The 15558-nt window shown below is 35.3% G+C and overlaps 1 protein-coding gene across 1 annotated transcript; it reads right to left on the reverse strand.

Annotated features, from left to right (window-relative positions):
* Positions 1 to 427: 427 nt before the first annotated feature.
* Positions 428 to 4909, reverse strand: LOC136069876 (uncharacterized). The gene is made up of 3 exons (XM_065778963.1): positions 4638 to 4909; positions 1886 to 2204; positions 428 to 619 (listed from the first exon to the last, which is right to left on the reverse strand). Exons 1-3 carry the CDS (start codon positions 4907 to 4909, stop codon positions 428 to 430), a joined length of 783 nt encoding a protein of 260 aa, XP_065635035.1.
* Between the last annotated feature and the right edge of the window lie 10649 nt (positions 4910 to 15558).

Genomic DNA, 15558 nt, shown 5'->3' on the forward strand with positions numbered 1-15558 from the left:
TAATGTAGAACTTCATCTTGGAATCTTCATCATCGGAGGCCTAATCTGTGTCACTGCTCTTTGCCTTCAAGACCATGCTCTTGCCTTTACCCGACTTGCCAATCCTAGATAGTTTTAGCTTGTAGGTCTGCAAGTTTCCAACCAACTCAGTCAAAGGAATCTTGTCAATATCCTTTGATTCCTCGATTGCTGTAATCTTTGCATGGAATCTCTCGGGTAGAGATTTGAGTACTTTTCTCACAATCTTGGGTTCAGGAATGGTTTCCTCAAGATTGAAGGCTGAGTTCACTATGTCCTTGAGCTTGGCATAGAACTCATCGAATGAATCATCCTCCTCCATCTTTATTTCTTCAAACCTTGTAGTGAGCCTTTGAAGCTTTGAATCCTTGACAGCCTTTGTACCCTCATTGGTTGTCTGGAGGATGGTCTATGCTTCCTTTGTAGTTTCTGTGGAGGATATCTTCTTAAACTCCTCATTGGTGACTGCACTGTATAAGCCATTCAATGCTCTACTGTTGAAGTTTGCTGCCTTGATCTTTGCTTCATCCCAATTGGCCGGCACTTCTTTTGGCCTGGTCCAGCCAATCTCCACAGCTTGCCACACTTTCTCATCTAATGACTGCAAGAAAGCTCTCATGCATACTTTCCAGTATGCATAGTTAGTGCCATCAAATAATGGAGATATGATTAATTACTGTCCTCTATCCATGACAAACAAGAGTCAATGGATCAACACAGCAAAGATTAAACCTAATCAGAGTGTGCCTGCTTTGATACCACTTGATAGGCCAAAAACATATTGACCCTTTGTGATTAAATTAATTAATTAATTGGCCAAGTAATTAATTAATCAATTTAACATGCAAACGCGTGGTAGCACAAACAAATCACCAATAAACTAATTATGCAGCAGAAAATAAATGACACGGTGTTTTGTTTATGAATGGGAAAAAACCTGACGGCAAAAACCCCACCGGGTGATTTTCAGGTCACCACTCCCGAAACTCCACTATTATCCCAACAAGCAGTTACAAGTAAAGGAATCCCAAGTACCTTACCAACCTACAGTTGAACCCTTATCCCAATACCCAATTGGACTTATTCTGTAGTGATAGTTCCCCCTTTTAATGCACGGCTCCCAAATACGTGATTAACCAATTACATGGATCCCAATACGCGACTTTAATCACCAACTAGAAAGAGTTGTTCGTTGCAAAGTTCTTCAGTTCATCCATGATAAAGATCAAGAAGATGCTTGGTCATAAAACCCAAAAGTGCACATACACAGCAAATTCTTCAGAAGAGATGAACTAGGGCAAAACTTTGTCTTCGGTCACAATTTGTTTGAACAGGGTTTTCTCAATTCTTATGCAACTTGTGAACACTTTAACGGTCCTTAAAACAATCATTTTATATACCTACAGTTAGAGGAAAAGAAGGCCCAAAGACACATTCACGAATCCCAAGAAATCAGATCAGAATTTTTGATTTTATAAATCTCGACAGATAGAAGCTCTCAAGTAGCTATCGAGCAGGTGTCGAGCTTTAATGATTTAGCACTTCTTCAGCTTGTTTCTTGGACAGACTTGATGACTTCTCCACTTGATCTTGAAACCTTGTTTCTTGAAGTATTAAAAACATCTAGAACTACCCAATTACAAGTTGAGTGCATTTTGTCAAAGGATTAGCCAATTACATAAAAGAATGACATATATTCTTTAACAAGTGAAACCACATATATCCTAACAATAAGTTTAAAGGCTTTTTGACATTCATCATTCCATCCATGGGGTTCATTCTTTCTCAAAAGCTTGAAGATGTGCTCACAAGTGGAAGTGAGTTTGGCAATGAATCAACTGATATACAGTAGTAGACCTAGGAATACCCTTATTTCTTTCTCACTCTTGGGTGGAGGCATCTCCAATATGGCTTTGATCTTAGATGGGTCAGCTTCTATCTCTCTATCACTTACTAAAAAGCCTAGCAATTTCCTAGCTGTTACTTCAAAGGTACACTTTTGGGAATTTAACCTCAATCTACACTCCTTAATCCTCTCGAAGAACTTTCTGAAGTTAATGATGTAACCTTCTCTATCCTTAGATTTCACAATCATGTCATCCATGTATTCCTCAATCTCGTTGTGCAACATGTCATGTAACAAAGTTATGGCCATCCTTTGGCAAGTTGCACCCGCATTCTTGAGCCTGAAGGCATCACAGTGTAACAATAGATTCCCTATTCTGTGGTGAAGGTAATCTTAGTCATATCCTTAGGAGCCATGTTGATTTGATTATATCTGATGTGCATGAAATATATACAATAAAGTACCATCAAATTTTCATAGTTAGCATTCCTTTTATATTATTTTGTGACTGATTATATAATATCTTTGTGTTGTAGGTAACAAGGGCTTTACATGTAAAGTGGGGCTAGGCCAATTGAATCAAGCCAACTTACATCCCGCCAGGCATGAATTCAAGAGAAGACCAACCCAATTAAATTTAAGTCCAATTGGAGCAAGGAATCAAAGGAAATTTGCACCAGATCCAAGTCCAATTCGGATTAGGATTTCAACCTGCACATCAGTTAGTATTTTCAGCATAAATTTCAGCTCAGATGTCCAATCAAGATGATTCAAGTTGGACTGGAAAGTTAACTTAAAGGGCTACAACTTTGTAGCTTACCAAAAGCCCGAATTCTGATATTAATTAAGCCAAAATTGTTGGTTAAATGAAGCCTAAAAATCTGGGATTTTCTCCAAACGGGAATTCAACTTGTAATAGGATTCCTTGACCTATTTAAAGGCTTTTTAGGGAAAAATTCAGGGAGACTAGTGCTAGGGCTGAGATGCAAAACAGAAAATTGGAGCAAGTGGCAGTGCCGCATGTGGCTTCTCCATAGCTTTTTTCCATGATAGCATTGTGACTATTTCTTTCTCTATTTTATTTGTCTAGTTTAATGTTTAGTATTTTATTCTTTTGTTTTATTTCAATTACCATGAGTAGCTAAATTTATAATTAGTGTTGAGGATGAAACCTTGTTAAGGATTATTAGTAATATTTATTTGATTTGATTTTTCCCACAATAGTTGTTCTTTAATGATTTAAATTGTTCTTGCTTCATGTCAATTGACTAAGATGGGATTCTAGATATGAGTTCAATTATGTTTTTCTCATGATTTAGAATTTGTCTTAATTAATTGAATGCTTGGTTTATTAATTCTTGATTATAAAATTGGATATTATTTGTGATTTGTCTGTCAATGGATACAAGTTATGATTTGATTTTTAGAATTGGATATATCTTGTGATTTGTTTGGCTACAGATACAATTGATGATTTGGTTTAATACTTAAGAAGCGAAGAAGAACATGCTTTAGATTTTTAAATATAAGTTTTAATGATGATATTTTCCATGATAGCAAGATTGATTTCTAGATTATCATGTAGTGAGTTGGGAAAAATTAATGATCATAAATATATGCTGATATGACTTACAAGGCGGATTCCAAAACCTTAATTTCTTTCCCTTGATTGTTTACATCTTTTTATTTCTTTATATCTTTTGCTTAGTTTAACTATTTGCTTAATTTTATTATTTGCTTAGTTTATTTAATTTCAAAACAACCAATTTTTATTAAACTAGATTAGGATTAATTTGGTTAAGGGTTAATTAATTTTCCTACGTTCACTCAAGTCCCTGTGGGTTTGACCTCGTTCTTGTCAAACTATACTTCAATACAGTTTGTACACTTGCGAGTATTTTAAAATTTCACAACAATATCCTAAGAAACCATCCACGAAAGACATCAAGGCACTACCGGCTGTATTCTCCACTAGGACATCTATGTGGGGAAGAGTGAAATCATCCTTAGGGCAAGCTTTGTTCAAATCCCTGAAATCCACACACATCCTTACTTTTCCATCCTTCTTTGGTATGGGCATAACATTGGCCATCCATTTAGCTTGGTGCATAGGTTTGATGAACCCTACTTTCAACTGCTCAGTGACCTTTTCTTTGGTCTTTAGAAGCCATTTGGTTCTCATACGCCTCAACTTTTGCTTGATAGTTACCATGCAAGCATGAGTATCAATGTGGTGTTGAGCTATCTTAGGATCGATGCTAAGCATACTTCATAGGACCATCCAAATACTTCTTGAAATTATGTGAGAAGCTTTTTAAGATCTTTTCTCTCTCTTTCATTTAGGGTTGAGCCAATTTTATTTAAGTGTAGATTCTAATCATTGCCCAAATTAATAGTTTCAAAAGTTGGTTCCATAGGTTCAAATTTTTTTTTTCCAATTTTTTTATTAATTTCATTTTCAAATTCATTAGAATCATTTAAGTGCAAAATTTCAATATTATGAGACACATCTAAATAAGCCAAATAAGAATTCATCTTATTGAAAATGTTGAAAAGTACATTGGAACTTGCATTACAAAATTTCTTTTCCCCATTCTTAGACAACCCAACCTAAGTCCAATTACTGAAGTGCCCCTCAAAAGGCACAATGAAGGTAGAATGATCACTTGGCTCTTCATTGGTGATGGCGAACACGTCGCCCTCCATCTTCAACATAGTCTCCATTGTTTCAGCATCCATGTAGTCCACCCAGTTGACTTCCTCTTGAACTTACTTGCTCACCACAATAGGCTTCTCCTTGAAAGTAAGCTTCTTGTTGAAGAATATCTCCGAACCCGAATACACTTTTCCATCCTTACCTACCCAAAGTTTGGGAAAGCCACAAAAAGGAAAGTCTCTTCCTTCCTTTACAAAGTTTCCATTAAGGGTACCAAGGTTCTTTTTGATTCTAACACAACCTTCAATGAATCCCAAACCTTCCTTGGTCAGCTGAGTCTTGAAATTAGGGAATATAGCCACCCCTTTTCTTTCTTTTCCAGGACCCATACTAGGCATACTCCATGTTCTTCATCGTTGCAATCACCTCATGGCTACAATATGGGAGCAAGTTCATAGTATACCTTTCATCCTTCGATCCATAGTCATTCATGCTCAAAAACTCAAAGCCACACATTTGAGGCTCACTTCCTCCTTCTTCGAGTCCACAAATGGGAGCTAGGATCTCACCGTTGCCAATTATCATAGCAATACCACACTTCTATGCGATTTTCATCTTTTGGTGTAAAGAAGAAAGAATAGCTCAAAATGGGATGAAGCCATGCACTTCCCAGGAGAAGTTTGTAGCTAGGAGTGATGTCCATCACGTGGAATTCCACAATCGTCTCCAATGGACCAATCTTGCAAAGAGCCTTGAAAGTTCACGTAACCTTCCTTGAATTATTGTCATATGCCCTAGAGGTTAAAGGGGAGGGAATGATCATGTCCACATCTAGGCCAATGGTGAGAGTGGTCCTAAAAGGGCATACATTCAATGCGGACCCATTATCTAATTGGGCTATCCTTTTGGACCTGCCCAATTAGGCTTTAGTTTGTGGCTTGAGATGGGACCAAAGGGAATAAATAAGACTCTAGCTCCAATGGGCCTTAGGCTTATCTGTCAACTCTTGACAAGTCCAAAGTTACCATTAATTATATTTAATACCACTATATAAATATAATTGCACTCTTGGCCTTATTAATAAATTATATCCCAAGACTCTAATGATGTCATTTGACCCCTACATGAAATATCCATAGTGAATAAAGTCATAATGAACTGTTACTTTGTAAACAACTATTTCATCCTTGAGTACCCAGTTTAATCTTTTAGTTATTCATATTTATTGAAATCTGATTTCAATAAATATAAACTTTAGTAACTCCTTACAAAAGTGGGCGCCCTGAATAACCAGTTCCCAATAAACTTATCTCAAGGGGATATTTTGTGTCTCTATAAAAAGAGATTATGGATTCCATCTTGAGAATATGTGTTCCCTCAACACTAAATGTGGTTACCCAACATAATGAGGTTTTGATCGTCAATGTTAGATCTCACTCCTAATATATCAAAGTTACATACATTTCATGATTGGGTTCACTATCCTCTTAGGATTAAAATTCTATGAAATTAGAAGTCGTGAGATTAATTATTTAGGTAACAGTTGTTGATTGAATAATTAATCTCACAGCGGTCCAGTTTAATATATCTTAACACTAAGACACATCAACACATTAACGCATCAACTAAAAGTCTCCACTTCCATGATCAAGACAAACCATCTTAGTTGATGTGTTATAGTCTTTGTAGATGAAATGCCTAATTTCATCATCGACTATGAACTATATTTTGAGTTTTCAAGGAACTTGTGATTTATATCTTCTGTGACTAAATCACATACAATTCATCTCAAGGACTATGATAATGTCCCATTAGTTCATTTATAAATAGTCTCATATAATTAAACAAATTAATTATTTATGACATGCCAATAAATTGGATTTTGGGGCATAGACCCTGAAAGCTCGAAAATGTGATGAAAACACAAGAGTTGTTTAGACCCCTAAATTAAAGTTACAGCTCGATAGATTTTACACTAACTTAATTCTAAGTGCGGAATAGTGTAAATGCGAGCGGATAAACAAACAAGCTACTCTAATCCATAATCATGACAACACAAGAGTAAAATGTAATGTAAAAGAGTAGGGAAGAAGGATGCAAACACAAGATAACACGCCGATTTGTTATCGAAGAGGAAACCAAAGTACTCATTGAAAAACCTCTCTGCCCCTTTCCAAGCGGTAATCGATCCACTAGACAGTCAGTTGGGATACATGGGTTAGCAAGAGATCCTCCAAGCCTAATCTACCTGATGTACCTAAGCCCTCCAAGCTCCTACTCCAACAAGGCTTCTCGGAACTGTGTCTTGTCTAGCTCTTCGGATCCCGCAACAAGCTCCATATTGCATCTGCCATCCTTGGCTTATTCCAATGCTTCCTAGCAGCACCAAAACCTCACTTAACACTTTGAAAGGGTGTGGTAAGTATTTGGGCTATCAACCTCTCAATGGTATGGAAATGGAGAAGTAAAAGTTGAGGACGAATTTCCAAAAATTCTTGTGTGCTTTCCCTAGTAATCATAAACTCTTTGTGTCTCACCCAACATTCTATATGATCCCCTTCCACAATAGCATTTGAGAAAAATTCTCTTATGATCTCCGAGTAGACAACTCCAAAAGAGCTTTGTCCATGTCCTTTCCTTGAACACTTTAGGTATGAAGGTGTCCTCAAAGGTAGCTGACTTGACAACCCTTTCCATGATAATTATTGCTCTTTTGTAGTAGTCATTGTACTTCAAATCTGACTCCATAGACTTGAAGTTGTCATCTGTGTGAGCATGTTTTGTGGATTTCTTGGTCGTAGAATGTTTGGTAGGAGACATATGCACAAGGAAACATAGAACAGAAAAGAAACATATGCACAAACACAAACAGAACACAAAATTTGATTAGATTCAAGTTAGTCCAAAACATAAGTAAAACACTCAAAAACAGAACATAATCAACTCAAAATAGCAATGCCTAGACTAATAGATGCAAACTTGGAGTTGGGATTTCTATTAGAATTGGCCCTAATTTCAACTCTGGTATTGGCATAAAGGTTAAGAACCTTTACCAGTTCATGGACAAGTGCCATTGGATCTTGTGCGTCTGACACAGGCACTTTTTGAGTGAATCCTTGCTTTGAAGCTTGTAACTTAAAGCAATTTGGCCTGGTATGCCTAACTCCACCACAAAAATGAAAAATCTACTGAGGTTTGTGTTGTTTCTTGCTTCCAGATTGATTGGGATTTTTAGGTTTTAATTCACCTAGATCTACCCTAGATCTTCTAGAAGCTAGAACTTCTTCCCTATGTACCTTAGCTTCAAACACAGATTGATGAACAAAAGAAGAAGATGTAGTAAGTACAAACTTGGGAGGATGAACAACAGAAGAAGATCCACTCTTAACAAACCCTAATAGAAATAGATTTTTGAACATTTTGCATTTCATCCAGTTTAGAAGTAGAAGTCCTATCTATTTGTTCTCTAGCAACAAATAATTCTAACTCTAAACTTTTAACCTTTTCAAGCAAAGTCATGTTCTCAATCTTAACAGAATTCAAGAGTTCATTAACATCAAACAATTTTAATAGCAAATTTCTCTTTTCTTGTTCAAGAGTGTTTATCTTTTTCAGCCCTAGATAAACACTCATGGCATCTTTGGCTGCAATCTTGCATAGCTTGTTATAAGCCTCTTACAAGTTAGCATTCTCAAAGATTTCCCTATCAAAAGGGTTCTCATCAACAGTCTCAATTTCACTTACTAAAGTAGCAGCAGTGAAACCCATAAAGTTTCCTTCTTGATCACTTTCAAACTCATGATCAGAAACTTCATCATTACTTAGAGTAACAGCCATAGCTTTACCTTTAGATCTCAAAAATGTTGGACACTCAGATTTTAGATGACCATATCCCTGATAACCATAACATTGTTGTCCTAAAGAACTGTTAGAAGATTGACCTACTTTATATGTTGATTTTTCATGGTTGTTTTTTTTTTTTTTTTTTTGGTTGTATCATTCTTCTTTACATTCTTAGAGTCAACATTGTTTCTATTTCTTGTCCTTCTATTATTATTTCTCAAAAAATTTCTAAAGTTCTTGGCAAGGTAAGCAATCTTAGTAGATAAGAATTCATCATCAAATCCACAATCATCAACATCATCAACAGATTTCAAAGCCATTGATTTTGATTTGTTATTTTTTGGTAAGTCAGATTCATAGGACTAAAGAGATTCTACAAGTTCATCTATAGGAATGGAATCAACGTCTTTACTTTCAGTTATGGTAGTCACTTTAGGTCTAAAGTCCTTAGTTAATGATCTTATAATCTTCCTAACAATTTTAAGTTGATCGTAAACTTCACTCAAATTAAATGCAGAATTGACAATATCATTCAACTTAGCATAGAATTCATCAAAAGACTCATCATCAGACATTCTAATACTTTCAAATCTATAGGTCAACTGCTGTAGTTTATTAATTTTTACTGTCTTAGTGCCTTTATGCACTGTTTGCATGATTTTCCAAGTAGTGTGAGCAATCTCCACATTTGAGATTCTCCTAAATTCTTCCATAGAAACAGCATTGAATATCACATTCATAGCCTTACTATTAAAGCTTACTACTTCCTTTTGGGTAGTGGTCCATTCACCTATAGCCGTGGTTGGTCTTTCCTAACCGTTTTCTACAATAACCACCACTCTCTCATTAATAGATTTCAAGAAGGCTTTCATCCTAACCTTCCAATAAGCATATTTATTCCCATCACTATGTGGAGGGATCACAAGAGAGTGACCATGTTCCATGACAACAGGGGTCAAGGATCAACTCTAGGTTAAGAAACCTGCTCTAATACCACTTGTTTGTTTGTTTAGACCTCTTAAACCAGATTGTTAACCTAATTAATTAACCAAGTTGATTATAAGTTTATTATTTAGATCTAGGTTAAACAAGCATATATCATATCATGCACAAATGCGGAAAAGTAGATAACACCACGATATGATAATCCAAGAAAATTGATGAAACGAACCGTTTCAAGGTAAAAACCTAGGGAGTATTTGACCTAGCTATCCTCAAGGTAAAGCAAATCCACTATAAGAGAATTGAAGTTTTTACAATAAAATTTAACCCTAAATCTATTGCTACCTCATGTAGTAACTTATTGATATGACCACGTGCAAGCTCCAAATCCCCGGGCTTCGAATCTACGAACTCCTTCTCTTCTTGGATTTATAACAACACAAGCACCCTTGCTTGTGACTTTGAGATCCCACTCTAAGGTTTCAAATCACCAACAATAATGATCTTGTTGCAGCAACTAGGTTCTACCATCGCTTGATTGTAGATCTTACTCCGGTTGATTCTTTTGTAGTTAGAAGGTACAAAACCGCTCAGATCTCACAAAGAGTAACACACGAGTCTTTTAAAAGTCTGAAAAAACATAGCTAGGGTTTTCCTTTTATATGTGGACAAGTTGGAATGAAACCCTAAACGTTCTCGTGGGGGCCTTGTTTAAACATTCTACAGAATTTGATTTCTACAATTCTTAATCGGTCGAGTCTAATTTCTCGATCGATCGAGCTTGGCAAAACGTTACTCCCTTTTTCTGCAGTCAGCTCGAACTTGAAGCTTGAAACTTACACCTTTAAGCATTGCCTAACACATAGACTAGACATGTTTCATTCTTGATTTACCTACACTAATAAAATATGATTCTATTTAATCCTAAATATTCAAAACCTAACAGCATTCTTCTAAGGACCACGAGAAATTGACATGGGCGTGAATTTCATATCATTGAAATTAGAAGTCAAATTATTTTTTTCTTCCTAAACTGTGATAGAAGTTTGTTAAGAAAACTTATGAAATAATTCCGAGGGTAATATTTTGTCTTAAGTTTCAGGCGAATTTTCTCTAAAATGGAATCATTATATTGTATGGGGAAAAGTCAAGTTGGTTTATCACGTATTCATATTTCATACATAGTTAGATTTCTCTAAATATACGAAAAACCAAAAAAACAAAAAAATTAGATCCGTGCTTTGGTGAGGAATGATTGAGTAATTAACATGGGCCATGAACTTGACATCATTGATTTTAGAAGCTTCTTCTTCTTCTTCTTCTTCTTCTTCTTTTCTTAAAATGTGGGTTTTCGAAATTTTTAAGCTCATGAATTGATACTTATATTGTGGATATTATCACTCCATGCCAGGCAGGATTTGTTTCGGGTCGCTAAACAAGCGACAACATTATTGTTGTCCAAGAAATTATTCGTACGATGGTCAGAAAGTTTGGACCCAAGGGACACGTGGCTCTCAAACTTGATCTTGAAAAAGCATATGACTGTCTTGAATGGTCGTTTATTCAGAAAACGCTTGAATTTTTCCAAATTCCCCCTAAACTTATTCAACTTATTATGAATATGCTTTCCTCAACTCGTTTTAATATTATGTGGAGTGGTACACCTTTATCAACTATTATTCCATCTAGGGGGTACGTCAGGGAGATCCTTTACCCCCTTACCTATTTATTCTATGTTTGGAAAGATTATCCATCCTTCTGGAAGAGGCAGTTCGAGATAGAGCTATTCAACCTGTTACATTTAGGGGTCAAACTAAAAATTCCCATCCTTTCGTTGCCAATGATATCTTTCTTTTCTTGAAAGAGAAAATCATGGAGAGCCAAAATCTTAAAAACATTCTCCAAAAATTCTATCAGTGTTTTGGATAAATTATTAGCGCACAAAAATCACGTCTTTGGTTTTCACCAAACCTGTCTAAGCGAGCAAAAGAACTGATTGCTGGCATCTTTAACATCCCCACTACGACTCAACTCGAAACTTATTTAGGAACTCCTATTTTCACTACCAGTCAAAAGGCATCTGCTTATCAATATATAGTGGATAATATCCATAAAAAGATCAAAGGCTGGCAAGCTAAATACCTTTCTATTGCGGGCCGAGTAACTTTAATCAGTTCCACCTCGACACTTATCCCTATTCATGCTATACAAACCACCCTTCTCCCGTAAAAAATTAGTCAGCAGTTGGATAAACTAAATTGCAAATTTCTATGGGGAGACACCGCCAACCACAAACACTGCCATACTGTGAGTTGGGAAACCATCACTTCTCCTAAAGATGTGGGCGGGTTGGGTCTAAAAACTGTATGTCATATGAAGGTGGCTTTGCTTATGAATCAGGCCTGGAGGCTTCAATAGAAGTCATCCATGCTATGGGCTCAGGTCTTAAAAGCCAAATACTTTCCCCGTACAAACCTATATGATAGTGGCATAAACCCTAGAGCGTCTCATATTTGGAAAGCATTACTAGTAGGAATAAGATGGCCTCAACGAGGTATGAAATGGGTATTAGGGGACAGACAGAACATTTATGTTTGGGAGGATCACTGGATAATTGGAGGGCCACTACGAAGTTATATTCATGGCCCTTTTCTACCCAATGAAGAACAAAGGTTAGTAAGTTCCTTACGAGACAATAATAATTGGATGTTAGAAATATTACAATTTCCCATCCTAACACATATTGAACAATTTCCCATCCCAAAAATAAATAACCGATGTCCTAGGTGTAACAATCTTGAAACTACTATTCATATATTAAGAGATTGTCCTTGGGCTAAGAGGATATGGTATTATTCTCCAAGTATTTTGCCCCTATCTTTTTTTCACCTTCCACTTCAAAAATGGGTACATACCAATGCTACATCAGATTCTCTTATCCTCCACTATCAACTACCTTGGAAAATTTACTTTCCCTTCCTATGTTGGCACTTATGGCTGGCAAGGAATGAACGTATATTTAAAAATCAATCTTGCTCTCAAGATCAGATTATACACAAAGTGGTTCAGTGCGCTACTGAATTCTTCTTTTTACTATGCCCAGCAAAGAATATTAAAATTAGAATTCCTAGGATTATTAAATAGATTGCTCCGCCAGAACCTTTTATAAAATTAAACACATATAACAACTCATTAGGTAATCTTGGTTTAGCTAGTGCAAGCAGATCGTTGCGCAATAGCTTGGGAGATTGGATTTCAAGTTTTCCACTACATATGGGTATTACTTCTAATAATATCGCTGAGCAAGGTGCAATTCGCCAGGGCCTTCTTTTGGCATGGAACTTGGGTTTCAGATTTATTCATCTTAAAATGGACTCTATGACAGTTCTTTCCTAGTTAACCAATAATAAAGATAACTCACCAGTTTTTAACTCATTATTATGTGATTACAGGAACCTTATGGAGCGAGACTAAACCGTCCAGGTGTACCACATATTCCATGAAGCTAATGGTGGCGCGGATGTTCTAGCAAATAGGAGAAATCAACAATAGTGTCTTTTGGAAACCTATATTATCTGTCCCGCTTTTGTATATAGGGCTTTTGTATGGGATATAAAACATATTAGAACTACTAGAATGTGTAATGTAAATGTTGTAATGCTTGCTATTGTTTGACGTTATATATAATTAAGTAATACTCCCCTTTTACATTCTCAAAAAAAAAAGTAATACTCCCCTTTTATATATAAAAAAATGTTTAATTTTTAAATTTTCCTCTCATAATTAACGAATTATATATAATAAAAAAATATTTTTTATTTTTCAAAAAAAATAAAAGAAAGAAAAACATTAAAAACACTCATCTATGCACTTGGCAAGTAGGGGTAAATAAGTCTAAAACTTAAATTTACATGGACTAATCCCCCAAATACAAAGTGAAACATTGTACTGTTGTCCGGCGTTGTCCTGTGCTAGCCAGCCAGGTCCGTGACATATGTATGAATTGGCCTTTATATTAACCAAACATTTTATATCACTAATTTTGTAAATAAAGATATTGCAACAAGTGAGGGGAAATTAGAACACAGAGAGAGAGAGAGAGAGAGAGAGAGAGAGAGAGAGTTCTTAACACTTAATTGACAGTGACTGAAAAGAACTCATACAGAATGAGAATCACATCATATATTCATACACACAGACACACATATAGCTTAGTTTTAGCATAGTTTGCTTGGTGAACCCATTAATAATTTACCGTAGCCACCAGATCTCGCGGTCACGGGAGCTGAAAGATCAAAACTTGAATAAAAGTAGCTCTCTCTCGAACTCACCATTACCAACAGTAGTAAAGCGTGGAAGTAGAGAGCCCCGACAGAGGGGACAGATTGAGTGCTTGTAATCGACCCATCTGTCTAAGCAAACTCTATGAAAAATATGGTTGCATCTTAACTCTCTAACTTCGTCTCCATCTTCAACATTACATAGACAGACAGCACATTCTACTTCTTCTTCTTCACATGAGGACCCTTGCATCGACTCGTACCGGACTATGTTTAATTCTTCACTCATATCTGGCATCTCATGCTCACAACAATGCTTGGGGAAAGAGAAAGAATGGTAAAGCAACAAATCGCATGCCCATTTGAATTGGGTAGCTATGATTGTTGGACAAACTAGCTTGGAATAGTGGTGACATAAAATATAGAAGACGATTAGAATTAGAAGAGACACAAGTGCGATAGTTGAGAAGCCTACCAAAACACTCATGTTTGTTTGGTATATTTCGTTTGGGGAAAAGGGCGGTATATAGACATGCGCATGGAACACCAGATGTCAAGTAATTAGAGTCCAAAGTCAAATTACTTAAATTTGATGTGATTGGAGAGCCTAGACCTACCACAAACTAAAGAAAACAATCTAGGACCACACAACCAAAAATAGTAAGTTTGGATACTTGCAGTTTCTACTTTCTATAGCAATTTTGTTAGAGACAACTTTTTGTTTGTTGAAAGTTATAAGTGATCATTTTACATGACCTCACATTAATAACACTTTTATTTTTTACCACTCAACCAATCAATTTACTAAGTTATGCAAAAAGTTAAATTATATTTACACTATACAATTATATATTCACACATATTATTTTATAACAAAGAAAAAAAAAAGTATATATCAAATACATACGCACAAGTGTACAATTAAGAAACACTTATTCTTTACTTTTAAAATCAAAGATATTGAGATATTCAAATAGAGAAGAGAGATGAGATAAGATACATGAGAGAAATTCAAGCATTTGATTAGTTAAGTAGACTCTGAGTGTATTCTTAATGTATGGATGTATGTGGCTATGTGAGTCTATATTTCATACAGTGCAAGTAGGTTGAGTTTTGCCATTTAGTTAAAAAGGTTTTCTATAAAAACAATGACAAATAGATAGTAACAATTGCATAAAAATAAAAATTATGCAAACTTAACAAAATAAAATGGTCATATATACCCACATTAACAATAGATAATAACAATTGATAATGAATTATCTTGTAATAATTCCAAAATATGAAAACTTGTAGAAGAAAATTGTAACATTTTTTTGTATTTGTGACTCTTTTTTTTTTTGGTGTCGATAAATCAATATATTCATTATTTTATTAAATTTTGTTTAATTTAAATTTCTAAATAACCCCCTAAAAAAATTTCTAGAGCCACCACTAAATCTAAATATATGTGTGTGAAACTCCTTAGCTAAAGACTTAAACTCCGTCACTTATTGCTCTTACATTCTAATAGTATTTATACTTGTTAAATAATCATCAAAATAAAAAATGTACGATAATAATAATAAAGTAATATTAATATTAGGATCATATATGAAAATCAATAATAATCTCATGGATGTGAAATTTGTTATAAATCCTATTGCATATATAATATAGCTCATCCACATAAACCGGTTAGATTATCGGGACATGAAAAACGTGATGTGCTGACATGAAAAACGTGATTTGCGTTCTTCCGAGGAGCACGAGAAATTGACATAAGGCGTGAATTTCATATCATCGAAATTAAATGTCGAATTATTTTTTTCTCCCCAAACTGTGATTGAAGTTTGTTAAGAAAACTTTTGAAATAATTCCAAGGATGATATTTTGTCTCAAGTTTCAGGCGAATTTTCTCTAAAATGGAGTCATTATATTGTATGGCGAAAATTCAAGTTGGTTTATCACGTATTCATATTTCCAGTGGTGGC

The sequence above is a fragment of the Quercus suber genome, unplaced genomic scaffold, assembly GCF_002906115.3.
Source record: "Quercus suber isolate HL8 unplaced genomic scaffold, Cork oak 2.0 scaffold_194, whole genome shotgun sequence".
NCBI classification, from domain to species: Eukaryota; Viridiplantae; Streptophyta; class Magnoliopsida; order Fagales; family Fagaceae; genus Quercus; species Quercus suber.

What these genes read in the sequence shown, in the direction of transcription:
- LOC136069876 (XM_065778963.1), bottom strand. Translation starts at nt 4,909, where the DNA reads ATGGGTCCTGGAAAAGAAAGAAAAGGGGTGGCTATATTCCCTAATTTC. An exon ending in AAGCCTATTGTGGTGAGCAA is followed by an intron (nt 2,205 to 4,637) that starts GTAAGTTCAAGA and finishes TGATGCCTTCAG; the next exon opens with GCTCAAGAATGCGGGTGCAA. An exon ending in AGAGTGAGAAAGAAATAAGG is followed by an intron (nt 620 to 1,885) that starts GTATTCCTAGGT and finishes GCTTTCTTGCAG; the next exon opens with TCATTAGATGAGAAAGTGTG.